The sequence below is a fragment of the Scyliorhinus canicula genome, chromosome 21, assembly GCF_902713615.1.
Source record: "Scyliorhinus canicula chromosome 21, sScyCan1.1, whole genome shotgun sequence".
Classification (NCBI taxonomy): Eukaryota; Metazoa; Chordata; class Chondrichthyes; order Carcharhiniformes; family Scyliorhinidae; genus Scyliorhinus; species Scyliorhinus canicula.
Genome location: NC_052166.1, coordinates 65,643,485 through 65,662,756, shown reverse-complemented (window position 1 = coordinate 65,662,756; position 19,272 = coordinate 65,643,485). Strand labels below are relative to the sequence as shown.

At 55.6% G+C, this 19,272-nt stretch overlaps 1 protein-coding gene across 1 annotated transcript in view; it reads left to right on the top strand.

Moving 5' to 3' along the window:
* Positions 1-19,272, top strand: part of LOC119955530 (laminin subunit gamma-3-like) — a 123,578-nt gene that overhangs the window by 84,667 nt on the left and 19,639 nt on the right. Inside the window, exons 12-18 of the mRNA XM_038781803.1 lie at positions 750-962; positions 5,631-5,819; positions 8,574-8,819; positions 10,892-11,045; positions 16,170-16,312; positions 16,949-17,127; positions 18,382-18,520. Coding sequence (XP_038637731.1) covers positions 750-962; positions 5,631-5,819; positions 8,574-8,819; positions 10,892-11,045; positions 16,170-16,312; positions 16,949-17,127; positions 18,382-18,520 — 1,263 coding nt within the window. The remainder of the gene's footprint in view (positions 1-749; positions 963-5,630; positions 5,820-8,573; positions 8,820-10,891; positions 11,046-16,169; positions 16,313-16,948; positions 17,128-18,381; positions 18,521-19,272) is intronic.

Here is a 19,272-nt window from a genome sequence, read left to right as displayed (position 1 = left end):
ATACACAAGGGGTTAATGGAAATACACGTAGGCTAGCTAGACACTAGAGGGAGCACCAGAGGCATGACACACACACACACTCAACCAATAGATCAGTTAGATAGGACACGACCAATGGGCATTCACGATACACACAAAGGTGACACGACCACAGGAGGGCATTACACCAACCCATATATAAAGGACACAGCACACAAGGTCTGCCTCTTTCCAGTGGAGACAGTCAGTGAGTAGAGACACAGGGTTGATTCAATATCACTCCCACCACGTGGATTGTAGCAGACTGGTTAGTCAGTCTGAGTAGCTATAGTAGGATTAACAGTAGTGTCGAACCCAAGTTATAGAAGTGTATATAGTTTAATAAACGTGTTGAAGTTATCTCCACGTCTGATCCTTCCTTTGTCGAGTGCACCACAAGGAAGCCGCTTGTGCTACACCGAGAGCATAACAAGACAGAGGCGAGGATATAAAAGATCCTATGGCCACTATTTTGAAGGCGAACTGGGGAATTGGCCCCATTGTCCTGGCCAATCCCACGGACAAAGCAATTAATTTATCTCAGTGCTGTCTGTGGGAGCTTGCTGTGTGTAAATTGGCTGCCATGTTACCCACAATACAACATTGACAGCGCATCTAAAGTACTTAATTGGTTGTTAAGCCCATAAAAGGTGCTATGTAAATGTGGGCCGTTGTTTTTCAAACCTGTTAAGCCTCTGATTGCTTTCTGTGCTTTCTGCTCCCTGCTGCAGTCTCCCTCATGGACGTTACCTTGGTTACGGCTCAGGCCGGCCTATCGCCCCGTGCAGCCTGGGTGGAGGAGTGCATGTGCCCTGAAGGCTACATCGGACAGTTCTGCGAGTCGTGCGCCCCAGGCTACAAGCGGGAAGTCCCCTCTGGAGGGCCACTGACTCCCTGTGTCCCCTGTACATGTAACCAACACGGAACCTGCGATCCGGACTCAGGTGTGTATTTAATGTCGGTATGCTCAGCTCTCTGCTGTCCTTGCAGCCTCTTGGGACCTCAGAAATGGAGGGAGAGAAGGTTACTCAGCCCATCGTCCACTGGGGTTGTCAACCCCGACCCCGTTGATTTTTTTTCTTGTTCCTATCGTAACATTTAACTTAAGCTATTCGGACTTGAACAGCTGATGGTCCTGGCACGGTGCTGAGGTAGTGCTGCACTGTGGGTGGTACCATCGTTTGGATGGGACGTTAATCCACCCCCCCCCCCCCCCCCCCCCCCCCCCCCCGCTCTCTCAGGTGGGTGTGAAAGATCCCAGGGCACCATTCCGACGAAGAGCCGGCGATGTTCTCCCTGGGCAGATATTCATCCTTCCGTCAACATCACTTCAAACAAACCCCCCCCCCAGATGATCAGACAAACTGCTGATGACTGTTTGCGGGATCTTGCTGTGCTTAAATTAGCTGCCTTGCCTCCCACATTACCGCAGTGAGCGCACTTCAGTCAAAGGACATCAATAACCATAAAGTGGTCTGGGACACGCTGAGGTCTTGAAAGGCTTTGTGTAAATGCCCAGCGAGTTTTGTCCTTTGGGTTGCCTCATGTGGAAACGTTTTCACAGAAAGGTTGTTAAAATGTGGAACTAAAAGCACATCTCCTCCCCCCTCTGGTTCCACGATGAACATGAATTTCAGTCTTTTATCTTCCCGCTAATTATTCCAAATAATCCTCTTTTTCCCCAGTCGAGTTGTCCCTGATCGGCACATTGGCCCATAACATACAATCCCCGCTTGGGGGGGGGGGGGGCAAAGATTTAGAACAGTACAGCACAGAACAGGCCCTTCGGCCCTCAATGTTGTGCCGAGCAATGATCACCCTACTTAAACCCACGTATCCACCCTATACCCGTAACCCAACAACTCCCCCTTAACCTTATTTTTTAGGACGCTACGGGCAATTTAGCCTGGCCAATCCACCTAACCCGCACATCTTTGGACTGTGGGAGGAAGCCGGAGCACCCGGAGGAAACCCACGCAGACACGGGGAGGACGTGCAGACTCCGCACAGACAGTGACCCAGCCAGGAACCGAACCTGGGACCCTGGAGCATGGTCTGCCCCCCTCCCCCAATGTGAGGACTGCACGGCTATTGACCAGGAAGTTCTCTGATTTAATTCACAAACTTTGGATGCAGCTGACAGGAATAGTTACCCATAAAAATTTAGAATTAAAACTCTTCCTAACTCCTGGATAACTCTACTGTCTATTTCCCCGCAGACCCCGCATAGGAACCTGCCCCTCCCCCAACTATCCCTTCCCACCCCAACTAACCCCCCCAGACTATCTCCCCCACCCTCCGAGACAAGCCCTCTGACCATCAGCAAGACCAACCCCCTACTCCCCTCCCCACCCACACAGCTAATATCCCATCCCCCAACCACCACCCCAGACCCCAGCTATCTTCCCGACCCCCCCCCCCTCAAAGGGAACTCCGATGACCCACTCCAACTACTCACCTCACCTGATGGGAGGCCCGACTACCCCCACAGCCCGCACTGACTATCAAACTCCGCCACTGCACCTGACCAATCACACCCCCCCCCACCAATGATTAATCCCATCCCCCCTCCATTGACCGTCTGGCTCCACCCAACCTAATACCATCCCTGCAACCCCTACCCACTTACCTCACACACTTACTGTGTGATGCGCTAACAATTGCACACAGAAACACGAAACGGTACAAAAGAGGCTTTATTACCGTGAGATGTTATTCCCTCAAGTGGAGCTGTAAAATGGCAGCTCAGGAGACATGGATATTTATATTGTTCCCTGTGGGCGGAGCTAGCCAGCAGGGGCTTACCGACAAACTATGCAGGGGCTTACCGACAAACCTGTAATAGCCGGTACTATTGTACATCCCCTAATAGAGGCACACACATAGTGGTATTACCGCACTGTGTCCCTGGTTTCTCAAAGTGATTAGACTTTTAAAGTTACCTGCTTTACGGCGGCTAATGCTGTAAAAAGGGACATGTCTTCCTTACCCTCGATTCTCTTCCCATCAACTGAAGGCCTCGGGTAGGGATCTGAATTCGCGGTTCGAGCAAGAAAGGTATGGGCAGCACGGTAGCATAGTGGTTAGCACAATTGCGTCTCAGCTCCAGGGTCCCAGGTTCGATTCCTCGCTGGGTCACTGTCTGTGCGGAGTCTGCACGTTCTCCCCGTGTCTGCGTGGGTTTCCTCCGGGTGCTCCGGTTTCCACCCACAGTCCAAAGATGGGCAGGTTAGGTGGATTGGCCATGATAAATTGTCGTTAGTGTTCAAAATTGCTGGGAGGTGTTGGGTGGGGTTACTGGATAGGGGGGATGCAGGCAAATTAAGTGGGGTCCTCTTTCCAAGAGCCGGTGCAGACTCGATGGGCCGAATGGCCTCCTTCTGTACTGTAAATTCTATGGAACTGGGTCTGGAGCAGAAATTTGACTGTGATTGACACCACAAGAACATTGAGACCCTTTGTCCTGATTTCCCCACTTTAACCTGCGCCGGTCGAAGCAGATCCATTTCTCATTGTAGCTATTATTACAATTTAAACTGTTGAGGTCTGAGGAGCCGCTGAGGCGATGCCAGTTTGAGAAACATTAAACACGTTCCAAACCATCCAGACTGGTGTGTGGCCTAATGTCTGCGGCCTGCCACAGATCTGCACCACCTGCCAAACGGGTAATCATAATAACCTTTATTAGTGTCACAAGTAGGCTTATATTAACACTGCAATGAAGTTACTGTGAAAAGCCCCTAGTCGCCACATTCGGGTACACAGAGGGAGAATTCAGAATGTCCAAATCACCCAACAGCACGTCTTTCGGGACTTGTGGGAGGAAACCGGAGCACCCGGAGGAAACCCACGCAGACACGGGGAGAACGTGCAGACTCCGCACAGACAGTGACCCAAGCTGGGAATCGAACCCGGGACCCTGCCGCTGTGACGCAACGGTGCTAACCACTGTGGCGCCCATTTGCTTTCACCATCAAAAGAAGTATTCAGTGCCTGGAAGCAGAATTGTAAATGGGGATGGAACGATGGGGAGCACCGAACAGCTCTGTGAGGCCTAACCAGGGGTCCTTAAAGGGGCAGCACTGGTGCCACTTTGTCAGTGATTTCTCTGAATGTGTGTCCGGGGGGTTTGGCCAGCAGCAGTGCTTCCCGTGGCTCAATGTCAAACCCATGAGCCGCTGTTGACTGGAGAGTGAGCATTCGGTGACAAGGGTACGGGGGTGGGAGCTAACCTGTACTCCGAATGGGGGTGGGAGCTAACCTGTACTCCGAATGGGGGTGGGAGCTAACCTGTACTCCGAATGGGGGTGGGAGCTAACCTGTACTCCGAATGGGGGTGGGAGCTAACCTGTACTCCGAATGGGGGTGGGAGCTAACCTGTACTCCGAATGGGGGTGGGAGCTAACCTGTACTCCGAATGGGGGTGGGAGCTAACCTGTACTCCGAATGGGGGTGGGAGCTAACCTGTACTCCGAATGGGGGTGGGAGCTAACCTGTACTCCGAATGGGGGTGGGAGCTAACCTGTACTCCGAATGGGGGTGGGAGGGAGGGAGCTGGCAAAGGGAAGTGCTCCTGCTCCGGGAGTACAGCCCAGCAACCAGGGCTGTGTGGTGTTTCTCGGGAGTGCTGGAGGGCAACACGGCTCTTTAAATCTATTTCCTTAGCTTTCATTGGCCAGTCTGTGCTGTGGTTGGGGCTGTTATTTGCTGAGTCTGCCCCGCCACCTGTGATTGGACTGTGGTAGTATGACTAGGGGTATTACGGTACCAGGGAGTGTGAGCTGCCATTGGTGCAGAGGGCTCGCTGCCCATTGGCCCAAGTATCATGTTCTCTGTATTCCTATTGGCCAAGAGGAAGGTAGCTCCACCTACGAGGCGGGGTATAAGAACCTGTGTTCCCCAGCAGCCAGGCCATTTCTGTACGTCTGCTTCCGGGCTCACTTCTTGCTGATTAAAGCCTTTCGTTTCGGACTACACCTATGTTTTGTGTCCATTGATTGTGCATGATGGAGCTCGATCACAGCCCCACTCAATCGCTGCGCCCTCTAGCTCAACATGATTTCCCCCAAACTCCCATTCCCACACTCTGCCCTGGAGGCTCCTTCACACTTAAGGCATCAACAATTATCTGCTTGCACTGAAATCGGGTTTTCAAGAAGCTGCTCCTGGCATTTTGGACAAATGCTATTTCCAATACTTTATCATATACAGTGCATGAACCCACTGCTGTGATACCTGCTGCATCCCTCTGAGGCCACTGGGTGTTGCTCCTGTACCTCGCTGAGGTGAGATTAATTGTTCTGAGGGAGACCTTCAGGCTAATTAGAGGTTAATGGTTCTTAGCTGATCATCGGGTCAACTGGAGTTTAATTGCTCTTGCGCAGAACTTCAGCAGGTCAATTAGAGGTTAATGGCTCAGGCAGACCCTCTGGTCAGTTAGAGATTAATTGCTAGGGGAGGTCTTAGGGAAAATTAAATGGACATTCTGAATTCTCCCTCCGTGTACCTGAACAGGCGTGTGGCGACGAGGGGATTTTCACAGCAACTTCATTGCAGTGGACTGTCGGCCGTGTCTCTTCTTTCTGTTAAACTGGATGTCTTTTGACCCTCAGGTATTTGCCAATGTGTGCACAACACCATGGGGACCGCCTGTGAGCACTGTGCGAGCGGTTACTATGGCAACCCGTTCCGGGGCCGGTACAATGATTGCAAGTCTTGCCCCTGCCCTGGCCAATCTAACTGCGCCGTGGTAGAAGACACAAAGGAGGTGATCTGCACCGACTGCCAATCCGGACAGACAGGTAAACAGCGGCCTTGTGGCTTGACATCCGGAACGGGTGCCTGACAGTTTCTTCCGGTTACCTAGCGAGTGCTGAGTGACACACGGCCGCAATTCCCGGCGGTCCCTCATCCATGCTGGAAGGTGTCCGCTGGGTTGACAAAGAACAATTTCTTCCAGTGTTGTCTGTGTTGGTGAAAGTGGGGGGAGGGGTGATAATTATCCAGAACCCCCATTTCAAGCCCCTCCCACCCCCGACCACCACCAACACCCCCCCCCCCCCCCCCCCCCCCCCCTTCCCCAACACACAATTGAAAACTGCCTGGTTGGCCGGTTTCGCCTGACTTGAAGCCTCACACTGTTGAATAGCCTATTGGCAGTCCCTGCGGCTCAGACGCGAAGGATTGCTGAACGGGCTGGGTAATGGTGTGGGCCCTTCCCACCCCCACTCCCACCCTCACCCACACCCTCCTGATCAGCAGGGGACTGGAACCCATCCAGATATGGAGGGTACGAGATTGAGTGCAAGGGTTATGGAACCAGACGCCCAACTTACGGAGTCCAGGGGTTCAAATGCCACAGCGGCAAGTTAGGAAATCGAGTCAGTGAAAGAAATATCATGATTTAATTTTTAATTCTTTGAAGCTATTGTTTTTTTTGTTTGTTTGGGTTTTTTTTTAATTTAGAGTACCCAATTAATTTTTTCCAATTAAAATTAATTTAAATCCACCTAACCTGCACATTTTTGGGTTGTGGGGGTGAAACCCACGCAGACACGGGGAGAATGTGCAAACTCCACACGGACAGTAACCCAGGGACAGGATCAAACCCAAGACCTTGGAGCCATGAGGCAGCAGTGCTAACCACTGTGCCCTTAAACCAGATGGGTTTCAATTGATGATGGTTGTCATGGACACCACACGACTAACTTTCCGTTCCAGATTTTGTTAATTGAATTTAAATTCCATCAGCTGCCGAGGTGGGATTCGAACCCATGTCCACACAGTATTAGCCTGGGTACCCTGGATTCCTAGTCCAGTGAGTTTACCGCTACACTATCTCTCCGTCACTGTAGAAAGCCACTTGTCCTTTAATTGTTCAAACTGTTACCTCGTCAAGTCAGAGAATCATAGAATCTCTCCAAGTACATTCGGCCCATCGAATCTGCATCAACCCTCTGAAAGCGCACTCCACCCAGGCCCTCTCCCTACCCTACCCCTGTAAACCCACCCCCCAGAGTTCGGATAAGGAACGGACAGTGAGGATTCCAGTCGGCTGTGGTGTAAGCGAGGGGCAGAATAGGCCAGAACGGCTGCCTCCTGGTCCAAATAACATACAAAAACATCAAGAAATTAAGACTTTACTCCATGAAGCTGCTTTCAAAGTATCCTTGATATGGACATTAATTCCTGGAAACTCCAGGATATTCCTGGAGATTTGGCAACCCTCCCCCCCCCCCCCCCCCCCCCCCCCCGAGTGGCTTTGCCCGCTGCCTGTCTGTAAAACCCCTTAAAGCTTCTTAATGAAATGTTGTAAAATTCTTGTGTAAAATGCTACCTTCTTCGGTCAGTGTCCTGATGATGTTTCTAATGTTCTGACCAGTTTTCTGATCTTGTCTCTCTCTCTCTCTTTCTCTCCCCTCTCTCTGTTTCTCTCCACCTCTCTCGTTCTCTCTCCCTCCTTTCTCTCCCTCTCTCTATCTCTCTTTGTGTGTCTCTCTCTCTCTCCCTCTCTCTCTGTCTCTCTCTTTATCTCTCTCTCCCTGTCCCCCTCTCCCCCTCTCTCTTTCTCCCCCTCTTTCTCTCTCCCTCTCTCTCCCCCTCGCTCTCTCTCCCTCTCTCGCTGTGTGTGTCTCTCTTTCTCTCCTCTCTCTCTCTATCCCCTTTCTCATCCCCTCTCTCTTTCTTTTCCCTCACTCTCTCCCTCTCTCTGTCTCTCTCTCTCTATCTGTTTCTTTCTCTCCCCCCTTTCTCTCTCTCCCCTTCTCTCTCTTACTCCCCCTCTCTCTCTCCGCTCTCTCTCTGTCTCTCTTTATCTCCTCCTATCTCTCTCCCTCTCTCCCCCCCTCTCTCTTTCTCTCCCCCTCTCTCTCTCCCCCTCTCTCTCTCTCTCTCCGTCTCTCCCTGTGTGTGTCTCTCTCTCTCTCTGTCTCTCTCTCTCTCTTTCTCTCCTCTTCTCTCTCTCCCTCTGTCTCTCCCCCCTCTCTTTCTCTCACCCCTCCTCTCTCTCTCTCCCCCTCCCCCTCTCTCTGTCTCTCTCTCTCTGTCTCTCTTTCCTCCTCTCTCTCTCTCCTTCTCTCCTCTTCTCTCTCTCCTTCTGTCTCTCCCCTTCTCTCTTTCTCTCCTCCTCTCTCTCTCCCTCTGTCTCTCCCCCCTCTCTCTCTCTCTCCCCCACACCCCCCTCTCTCTCTCTCCGTCTCTCCCTGTCTGTGTCTCTCTCTCTGTCTCTCTTTCTCTCCACTTCTCTCTTCCCCCTGTCCCTACCCCCTCACTCTCCCCCCCTCTCTCTCTCTCCCCTCTGTCTCTCCCCCTCTCTCTCTCTTTCTCTCCCCCTCCTCTCTCTCTCTCTCTCTTTCTCTCCTCCTACTCTCTCCCCCTCTCTCTCTCTCTTTCTCTCCTCCTCTCTCTCGCCCTCTCTCTCTCCCCCTCTCTCTCTCTCTCCCCCCTCTCTCTCTCTCCCCCCTCTCTCTCTCTCCCCCCTCTCTCTCCCCCCCGCTCCTCCTCTCTCTCCCCCCTCTCTCTCTCTTTCTCTCCCCCCCCCCTCTTGCTCTCTCCAGGCAAGCGCTGTGAAATGTGCGATGATGGTTTCTTTGGCGACCCATTGGGCCTTCACCATGTCGCCCGCCCCTGTAGCCGGTGCCAGTGTAACGGGAATACTGACCTCAACGCCGTGGGCAACTGTGATCAGCTGACTGGGAAGTGCCTGAAATGCTTGTTCCACACAGTCGGCCATTATTGCGACAGGTGTGACGATGGTTTCTATGGAAACGCTCTGGCAGCCAACCGGCCCGACAAATGCCGACGTGAGTGAGAGGTTTGCGCAAGGGGTCTGGAATGTTCTGCGAGCGCGGGAGCGGGTTATCAAAGCCGCACCATCCCTGTGAGGTCACATCAGTGAATGTATGTTACCAGCCTTTGTATCAACCCATAGAATCCATCCACTGCAGGAGGAGGCCATTCAGCCCATCAGGTCTATACCGACACTCCAAAAGAGCCCCCTCCCTCGGCCCACTTCCCCCACCCTAACCCCGTAACCCCACCTAATCTGCACGTTTTTGGACTATGATGTGGAGATGCCGGCGTTGGACTGGGGTGAGCACAGTAAGAAGTCTTACAACACCAGGTTAAAGTCCAACAGCTTTGTTTCAAATCACTAGCTTTCGGAGCACGGCTCCTTCCTCAGGCGAATGAAGAGGCGGGTTCCAGAAATATATATATAGACAAAGTCACTGATGCAAGACGATACTTTGAATGCGAGTCTTTACAGGTAATTAAGTCTTTACGGGTCCAGATGGAGCAACTGGAGAGAGGGCTAATCACAGGTTAAAGAGGTGTGAATTGTCTCAAGCCAGGACAGTTGGTAGGATTTCGCAAGCCCAGGCCAGATGGTGGGGGGTGAATGTAATGCGACATGAATCATAGAACATACAGTGCAGAAGGAGGCTATTCGGCCCATCGAGTCTGCACCAGCCCTTCAAAAGAGCACCCTACTTAAGTCCACACCTCCACCCTATCCCCATAACCCAGTAACCCCACCAAAACGTGACATGAATCGAAGGTCGCGGTTGAGGCCGTACTCATGTGTGCGGAACTTGGCTATAAGTTGGCAATAAAGAGCAGAAACTCTGAGCCAAGTTCCCCACACATGGGTACGGCCTCAACCGGGACCTTGGATTCATGTCGCATTACATTCACCCCCCACCATCTGGCCTGGGCTTGCGAAATCCTACCAATTACCCAGCCCCCACCTCCCCTAACCACACTGACCTCCCGTGGCATTGCTCATGCCTGCTCTGCCGGCCCGACCCTGATACCCACTTCTATATCCCAGCATTTACTCTCCCCCTTCCAAAGCTATGAGCCTCTTGGAGGAGATGAGAAAAAGACGGATTGAAAAATCCAAGCAGGTTGGGTGGGAAAAAAGCAATCTGGGAAATCCCTCTTTGTTCCGCTGCGGCGATTTAAAGTAGATGATCCGCTAAGTACCCCGACGTTTGTCTGCGGTGTTCTAGAACCCATTCAAAAACCGATCCAGCTCTGGATTGAAGGAGCCTGCTCCTGAAATTGTTCTAGTTGCATCATTCAGACACCTTCACAGCCAGATGCTTCTGAGGGGGGGTAAATTACATTGAGAAAGTGTGTCCACTTGAGGAGGAGTCTCAAAGTCAAGGTGATAAATATTCAATTGTCACTCATAGAACCATTTGGGAATTCAGGAGAAACCCCGTTAGCCAGAGAATGGTGAGAATGTGGAAATCGTAGGGGGTGTTTTTTATTTTATTTTGTGGGATGTGTCTGTCGCTGGCTGGGGCAGCGGTTACTACCCCTTCCTAATGACCCTTCAATGGAGGGTCTCGCTCGGCCATTTCTGAGGGCGTTTGAGAGTCAGCCACATTGCTGAGGCTCTGGAGTCACACGTAGGCCAGACCGGGTAAGGGCGGCAGATTTCCTTCGCTGAAGGACATCAGTGAACCAGATGGGTTTTTTTACGAACATCGACAATGGTTTCATGGGCATCATTAGACTTTTAATTCCGGATTTTAAAAAAAATTAAAATTTCACCATCTGCTGTGACAAGATTCGAACCCAGGTCCCCAGAGACTTTGGGTTTCTGGATCTCCAGTCCAGTGACAATACCGCCGTGCCATCTCCCCCTTTTGAACTGAATCGTACAGACGCATTTCAGGGGAAACTGGAGAAACGCACACGGGAGTAAGGAACAAAATGTTGATTGGGAGGGATGAAGTGGGTGGATGGGAGGAGCATTGACAGCATGAACCAGTTGGGCCGAGTGGCCTGTTTCTATGGCTATAGATTTGATGTTGCCGCTCTGTTTATTGCTGTTAATCAGCCTTTGTCTTCCTTTCCTCACTAGCGTGCAACTGTGATCCAGTTGGTTCGATCAATGAGGTTCAGACCTGCAACTCTGTGAGTGGCCAGTGTGAGTGCCTGCCCCATGTGACCGGCCGGGATTGCAGCCAATGTGAGCCGGGCTTCTACAACCTGCAGCCCGCGCTGGGGTGCCTCAGGTAACCAACAGGAAGGGGGAAGGGCCTGTCACTGGGAGGTCACTCGCTCTTTGGTGAGAACCCGGTTTGGTCCTCCAAGCAGCCATCGGACCAACCCTCCAACTCCAGTGCTGGGGATTACCATCACGTCGGGGGAATGGTCCTGTAGGTGAAAGAGAGGGCGGCAAAACAGGACAGGAAAATCGAGGGGTCAGGACGTTGGGCAGGACTGGAAGTGAAAAACCTGGCTGGAGAACATTAGAATTAGGAGCTGGACAAGGCCATTCAGGCGAAAGAGAAAATGCTGGAAAATCTCAGCAGGTCTGGCAGCATCTGTAGGGAGAGACAAGAGCTGACGTTTCGAGTCCGATGACTCTTTGTCAAAGCTAACAGTCAGAGAAAGTGGGAAATATTGTGGAGTGAGAATGAAAGATGAGTCATAGCCACAGAAACCCAGGGAAACCGGGTGCTAATGGCCACAGAAACCCAGGGAAACCGGGTGCTAATGGCCACAGAAACCCAGGGAAACCGGGTGCTAATGGCCACAGAAACCCAGGGAAACCGGGTGCTAATGGCCACAGAAACCCAGGGAAACCGGGTGCTAATGGCCACAGAAACCCAGGGAAACCGGGTGCTAATGGCCACAGATACCCAGGGAAACCGGGTGCTAATGGCCACAGATACCCAGGGAAACCGGGTGCTAATGGCCACAGAAACCCAGGGAAACCGGGTGCTAATAGCCACAGAAACCCAGGGAAACCGGGTGCTAATAGCCACAGATACCCAGGGAAACCGGGTGCTAATGGCCACAGAAACCCAGGGAAACCGGGTGCTAATAGCCACAGAAACCCAGGGAAACCGGGTGCTAATAGCCACAGATACCCAGGGAAACCGGGTGCTAATGGCCACAGAAACCCAGGGAAACCGGGTGCTAATGGCCACAGATACCAAGGGGAAACCGGGTGCTAATGGCCACAGATACCCAGGGAAACCGGGTGCTAATGGCCACAGATACCCAGGGAAACCGGGTGCTAATGGCCACAGATACCCAGGGAAACCGGGTGCTAATGGCCACAGATACCCAGGGAAACCGGGTGCTAATGGCCACAGATACCAAGAGGAAAGAGTGTGAGAGGCCAAACAGCAGAGAAACTAACATCAGAGGGTAAACTGTGACAGATGGAGATGTGGGGTAGGGGAAGGGGAAGCAAAGGGGAGAAGGGGTAAGGAAAGGTGGATAAGATTGGGGGGTTAAATATATATTAAGAAAGACAAGAAAGAAAGAAATGGTAAGAGACAGTTAAAATGAAATGGAATGAAAACAAAGGGGTCGGGGTGGGGTAGAGCTAATCATCTGAAGTTGTTGAATTCGATGTTGAGACCGGAAGGCTGTAGCATGCCTAACCGGAAGATGAGATGCTGTTCCTCCAGTTTGCGTTCAGCTTCACTGAAACATTGCAGCAGGCCGAGGACAGACATGTGGGCATGGGAGCAGGGTCTTGTGTTAAAATAGCAAGCAACAGGAAGGTCAGGGTCCTGAATGCGCACAGATTGAAGATGCTCAGCAAAGGGATCACCCAGTCTGCGTTTGGTCTCTCCGATATAGAGGAGACCACATTGGGAGCAGCGAATGCAATAGACCAGATTGGAAGAGATGCAAGTGAAACGCTGCTTAACCTGGAATGAGTGTTTTGGGCCTGGGATGTTAAGCATGGAAGAGGTAAAGGGGCAGGTGTTACACCTTCTGCAATTGGATGGGAAGGTGCCATGGGTGATGGGAGAGGTGTTGGGTATGGTGGAGGATTGGACTAGATTGTCTCGGAGGGAACGGTCCCTGCGGAATGCTGACAGAGGGAGTGAAGGGAAGATGTGTTTGGTGGTGGCATCTCGCTGGAGTTGGCGAAAATGGCGGAGGGTTATGCTTTGCATCGGGAGGCTGGTGGGATGAAATGTGAGGACGAGGTGGCCATTCAGCCCTTTGTTCTGCTCCTGCTATTCGATGAGATCATGGCTGAGCATGGTTAACCTTTTTAATCGCCGGGCAAAGAAGGACTTCACGGTGCTGGTGGACTCCAGGGGCAGACAGCGGACGAACCCTCAGTTGCCCTCTGCCTGAACCTGTTGATGCCGTGTTTGGCCAGCCCCAGAAACAGGTTCAGGAGCAGGTCCTCCTCCTACCCCGCCCCTCCTCCTACCCCGCCTCTCCTCCTCCTACCACCCCCTCCTCCTCCTACCCTGCCCCTCCTCCTACCCCGCCCCTCCTCCTACCCTGCCCCTCCTCCTCCCCGCCCCTCCTCCTACCCTGCCCCTCCTCCTACCCCGCCCCTCCTCCTCCCCACCCCTCCTCCTCCCCCGCCCCTCCTCCTCCCCACCCCTCCTCCTCCCCACCCCTCCTCCTCCCCCGCCCCTCCTCCTCCCCCGCCCCGCCTCCTACCCTGCCCTCCTCCTCCCCACCCCTCCTCCTACCCCGCCCCTCCTCCTCCCCACCCCTCCTCCTACCCCGCCCCTCCTCCTACCCCGCCCCTCCTCCTCCCCGCCCCTCCTCCTACCCCGCCCCTCCTCCTACCCCGCCCCTCATCCTCCCCGCCCCTCCTCCTCCCCACCCCTCCTCCTCCCCCGCCCCTCCTCCTCCCCACCCCTCCTCCTACCCCGCCCCTCCTCCTACCCCGCCCCTCCTCCTAGCCCGCCCCTCCTCCTACCCCGCCCCTCCTCCTACCCCGCCCCTCCTCCTACCCCGCCCCTCCTCCTACCCCTCCCCTCCTCCTCCCCGCACCTCCTCCTCCCCACCCCTCCTCCTACCCCGCCCCTCCTCCTCCCCGCCCCTCCTCCTACCCCGCTCCTCCTCCTACCCTGCCCCTCCTCCTACCCCACCCCTCCTCCTACCCCGCCCCTCCTCCTCCCCGCCCCTCCTCCTCCCCACCCCTCCTCCTACCCCGCCCCTCCTCCTACCCCGCCCCTCCTCCTCCCCGCCCCTCCTCCTCCCACCCCACCTCCTCCCCACCCCTCCTCCTGCCCCGCCCCTCCTCCTACCCCACCCCTCCTCCTACCCGCCCCTCCTCCTCCCCCACCCCTCCTCCTCCCCCGCCCCTCCTCCTCCACCGCCCCGCCTCCTACCCTGCCGCTCCTCCTCCCCGCCCCTCCTCCTACCCCGCCCCTCCTCCTACCCTGCCCCTCCTCCTCCCCGCCCCTCCTCCTCCCCGCCCCTCCTCCTACCCCGCCCCTCCTCCTACCCCGCCCCTCCTCCAACCCCGCCCCTCCTCATCCCCACCCCTCCTCCTCCTCCGCCCCTCGTCCTCCCCACCTCTCCTCCTCCCCCGCCCCTCCTCCTACCCGCCCCTCCTCCTACCTGCCCCTCCTCCTCCCACCCCTCCTCCTCCCCACCCCTCCTCCTACCCCGCACCTCCTCCTACCCTGCCCCTCCTCCTCCCCGCCCCCCTCCTCCCCCGCCCCTCCTCTCCCCCGCCCCTCCTCCTCCCCACCCCGCCTCCTACCCTGCCCCTCCTCCCCGCCCCTCCTCCTACCCCGCCCCTCCTCCTACCCTGCCCCTCCTCCTCCCCGCCCCTCCTCCTCCCCGCCCCTCCTCCTCCTACCCCGCCCCTCCTCCTACCCCGCCCCTCCTCCTCCCCACCCCTCCTCCTACCCGCCCCTCCTCCTCCCGCCCCTCCTCCTCCCCGCCCCGCCTCCTCCCCCGCCCCTCCTCCTCCCCACCCCTCCTCCTACCCCGCCCCTCCTCCTACCCCGCCCCTCCTCCTACCCCGCCCCTCCTCCTACCCTGCCCCTCCTCCTCCCCACCCCTCCTCCTACACCGCCCCTCCTCCTCCCCGCCCCTCCTCATACCCCGCCCCTCCTCCTACCCGGCCCCTCCTCCTCCCCACCCCTCCTCCTACCCCGCCCCTCCTCCTCCCCGCCCCTCCTCCTCCCCGCCCCTCCTCCTACCCCACCCCTCCTCCTCCCCGCCCTCCTCCTACCCCACCCCTCCTCCTCCCCGCCCCTCCTCCTACCCCGCCCCTCCTCCTACCCCGCCCCTCCTCCTACCCCGCCCCTCCTCCTACCCCACCCCTCCTCCTACCCCGCCCCCTCCTCCTACCCCGCCCCTCCTCCTACCCCGTCCCTCCCACACCGGGTGCCCGGGGGAGGTCCTCCTACCCCGCCCCTCCCTAGTCAGTCTGGAGTGTGGGGTGGAGGGTCAGTCTGGAGTGTGGGATCGAGGGTCAGCCTGGAGTGTGGGGTCGAGGGTCAGCCTGGAGTGTGGGGTCGAGGGTCAGTCTGGAGCGTGGGATCGAGGGTCAGCCTGGAGCGTGGGATCGAGGGTCAGCCTGGAGTGTGGGGTCGAGGGTCAGTCTGGAGCGTGGGATCGAGGGTCAGTCTGGAGTGTGGGGTCGAGGGTCAGTCTGGAGCGTGGGATCGAGGGTCAGCCTGGAGTGTGGGGTCGAGGGTCAGTCTGGAGCGTGGGATCGAGGGTCAGTCTGGAGCATGGAGTCGAGGGTCAGTCTGGAGTGTGGGATCGAGGGTCAGTCTGGAGTGTGGGGTCGAGGGTCAGTCTGGAGTGTGGGGTCGAGGGTCAGCCTGCAGTGTGGGCTCGAGGGTCAGCCTGGAGTATGGGGTCGAGGGTCAGCCTGGAGTGTGGGGTCGAGGGTCAGCCTGGAGTGTGGGGTCGAGGGTCAGCCTGGAGCGTGGGGTAAAGGGTCAGTCAGGAGCGTGGGGTGGAGGGTCAGCCTGGAGTGTGGGGTCGAGGGTCAGCCTGGAGCGTGGGGTCGAGGGTCAGCCTGGAGCGTGGGGTAGAGGGTCAGTCTGGAGTGTGGGGTCGAGGGTCAGTCTGGAGCCTGGGGTCGAGGGTCAGTCTGGAGCCTGGGGTCGAGGGTCAGCCTGGAGCGTGGGGTGGAGGGTCAGTCTGGAGTGTGGGGTCGAGGGTCAGTCTGGAGTGTGGGGTCGAGGGTCAGTCTGGAGTGTGGGGTCGAGGGTCAGTCTGGAGTGTGGGGTCAAGGGTCATTACATGCGTCGTGGGATCAAGGGTCAGTGTGAGAGTTGAATGGTGGGTCAGATTGAGGGCCGGGATGAGGATGGGTTTGAGGGTGAGTGTGGTGGTCTGGCTGGATTGAGCTTTCTAATGATGTCTCTGAGTTACTGTTTCTGCTTTTATTCCAGCTGTTCCTGCCACACTGTGGGATCACGGGACAGTTACTGCCAAACTCTGACTGGGCAGTGCAACTGTCGGCCTGGCATTGGAGGGCGATCCTGTGACAAATGCCAACGGGGATACTTTGATCTCTCTGAGAGGGGCTGTCGAGGTACTGAGTCCAATTACTCCTTCTGCTACTCATAGAGTCACGAGGAGAGTGTTCTGCTGAAATGGCCATTCCTCATGGCTGAACCAAGCAAACTTAATGTTGTGAGGTTCATGACCTTGCGTCTGTTTTTCGCTCTCTACTGAAGCTGCCTGACCTGCTGAGAATTTCTTGCATTTTAATTTTTATCTCAGAATTCCAGCATCTGCAGCATTTTTGAGTTTTATTTCAGAATTTCAGCTTTCTGCAACATTTTCAGGTTTAATCTCAGAATTCCAGCATTTGCAGCATTTTTGTTTAATCTCAGAATTCCAGCAGCTGCAGCATTTTCAGGTTTAATCTCAGAATTTCAGCAGCTGCAGAATTTTTGTTTAATCTCAGAATTCCAGCATCTGCAGCATTTTCAGGTTTAATCTCAGACTTTCAGCATCCTTTCTTAAAAAACATTTTCTTCCGAATATCTACATGGATACTGCTTGCGACACTGATCACAGACAGACTGTAGGAGGGGTGGGTGGTGAGGGGGGACGGAAGGGAGCTACTTTAGTGCAGCGTGACACTGGGATCTCCCTTGTGGACTGTGTTTGAATTGAACCTTCCGCCTGCTAAATCCTTCCCCTCTTCTCTCCTGCCCGGCAGCCTGTGACTGCTCTCCGCTGGGATCTGTGGATATGCATTGCCAGGAGAATGGTTCCTGCCTCTGTAAGAGGGGTTTTGTGGGAAGGAAGTGTGAGCAGTGTCAGGAGAACTATTACTACGAGGCCTCGACATTTCATTGCCAGCTGTGTCCAGTCTGCTACGGTTTGGTCCAAGATGAGGTAAGGAACTATCTGTCCACACAAGTGGTAACCAGGAGTGACGGGTGTCATCCCTTAAAAAAAGTGCCACAGGCATTAATATTGAGGCTAATAAGGTCTGAGAGTTTTCCTACACCCGCTAACTGGTTCTGGACCATTTATCTAATGGGATACCTGATGGAACCATCAATTCACCAGACACGTGTTTCCGATATGAATCTAGGCTTTAATCTACTTACTACAGAGCCAGCCTGTTACCCGTTGATGAACTCTCAGTGACCTGCAGGCTGACTCTGGATAAGGGTATTTATACCACAGCACAAGGGGGAGGAGTCATCGGCGGAGCCACAGGGTGGAGCCCTGTACAAGCTCCTGAGCATTCCCAGAGCTACTCCCCCTAGTGGTCGGGTAACGCTACTGCGCTTACAAAGATACAGTGTGAATTACCATGTCACCATCACCACAATACCCACTCTGGGCACACGTCATTACCCTGGCTGTTATAGCTCAGCAAATAAGCTGCTGAATTCTTCATCCAAGGTCCTGACCTGACTATTCCAATACTTTCCTGTCAGGCCTCCCGTTTTGCACTCCCCGTAACCATCAGATCATCCAACACTCTGCTGCCCAAGTCCATGCTTGTGCCAAATTCCTTTCACCCCCATCACCCCCTCAGGCTCGTTGACCTCCAGTGGCTCCTGATCGAACAACATCTTGGTTTCAAAATTCTCATCCTTGTTTTCGAATCACTCCCTTGCCTCGCCTCTCCCGATCTCCCTCCAGCCGCACACCTCTCCAAGATATCTTCTCCAATTGTGACCTTTTTAATTGCCCCGTCTTTGGCAGCCGTGCCTGAGCCCCTGAACTCTGAAATGCTCTCCCTGCACCTCTCTGCCTAACTCTACTTTTTGTGACGCTCCTTAAAACCCACCTCCGTGGAATGTGTGCCATAGTTCAGAGATTTGGCTGGTCAGGGCCCAAGCCCACGCATGGACAGGGACAGTGAGAGCCTGGCCTTGTGGGCCTAGCGTCTTGAGGCTTCACTGCGGTTTTCCTTCTGCTCTTTGTCTGTCAGGACGGTGTCCTAGTGGGTCAGCTCTGCTCAACCTCTCCGTGTGGAACGACCTGGGTGAAGTTGGAATACACTGTGGGGGGGCGGGGGCCCACGTTTGTGAAGGGTCATGTTTCTGTGTTTAATGAGGGGAGGGGGTGCTTCAGGGGGCTAAAGTTTCCTCTTTCCCTGTGTCCTTGCACTCTCACCCTCTCGATTCTCAGGTGGAGCGACTGAGGCAAAGGATGAAGGAGCTGGAGGAGGAACTGGATTTATTCAGCAGCCACCCTGAGCAGTTGTATCAGCTTCACAGCAATCACCTGCAGTCGGCAATCAGAGACATGGAGGCCCAGTCGATGCAGGGTGAGTGACGGCCTGGGGAGGAGGGGGCAGGGGAGAGGGAGAGTGTGAGGGCCCAGGTGGGGTGGGGGGGGGGGGGGGAGTGAGTGACGGCCTGGGGAGGGGGGTGGGCAGGGGAGAGGGAGTGTGTGTTGGCCCAGGTGGGGTGGGGTGGGGGGGGAGTGAGTGACGGCCTGGGGAGGGGGGTGGGCAGGGGAGAGGGAGTGTGTGTTGGCCCAGGTGGGGTGGGGGGGGGGGGGTGAGTGACGGCCTGGGGAGGGGGGTGGGTAGGGGAGAGGGAGAGTGTGAGGGCCTGGGGAGGGGAGGGGGGTGGGCAGGGGAGAGGGAGAGTGTGAGGGCCCGGGTGGGGTGGGGGAGGGGGGGGGGAGTGAGGGCCTGTGGAGTGGGGAGGAGTGAGGTGAGGGCCTGGGGAGGGGGGAGGAGTGAGGTGAGGGCCTGGGGAGGGGGGAGTGAGGGCCCAGGGTGGGGGAGAATGAGTGGAGGGCCTGGGGGGTGGGCAGGGGAGAGGGAGAGTGTGAGGGCCCGGGTGGGGTGGGTGGGGGGGGGGAGTGAGGGCCTGTGGAGTGTGGGGGTGGGGGGGGGGGGGTGTGAGGGCCTGTGGAGTGGGGAGTGAGGGCCCAGGGTGGGGGAGAATGAGTGGAGGGTCTGGGGGGTGGGCAGGGGAGAGGGAGAGTGAGTGAGGGTGATGGCGATGAGTATGAAGGCCTGGGGGAGGGTGCGGGGGCGGGTGCAGAGGTTGGATAATGAGGGTAAGC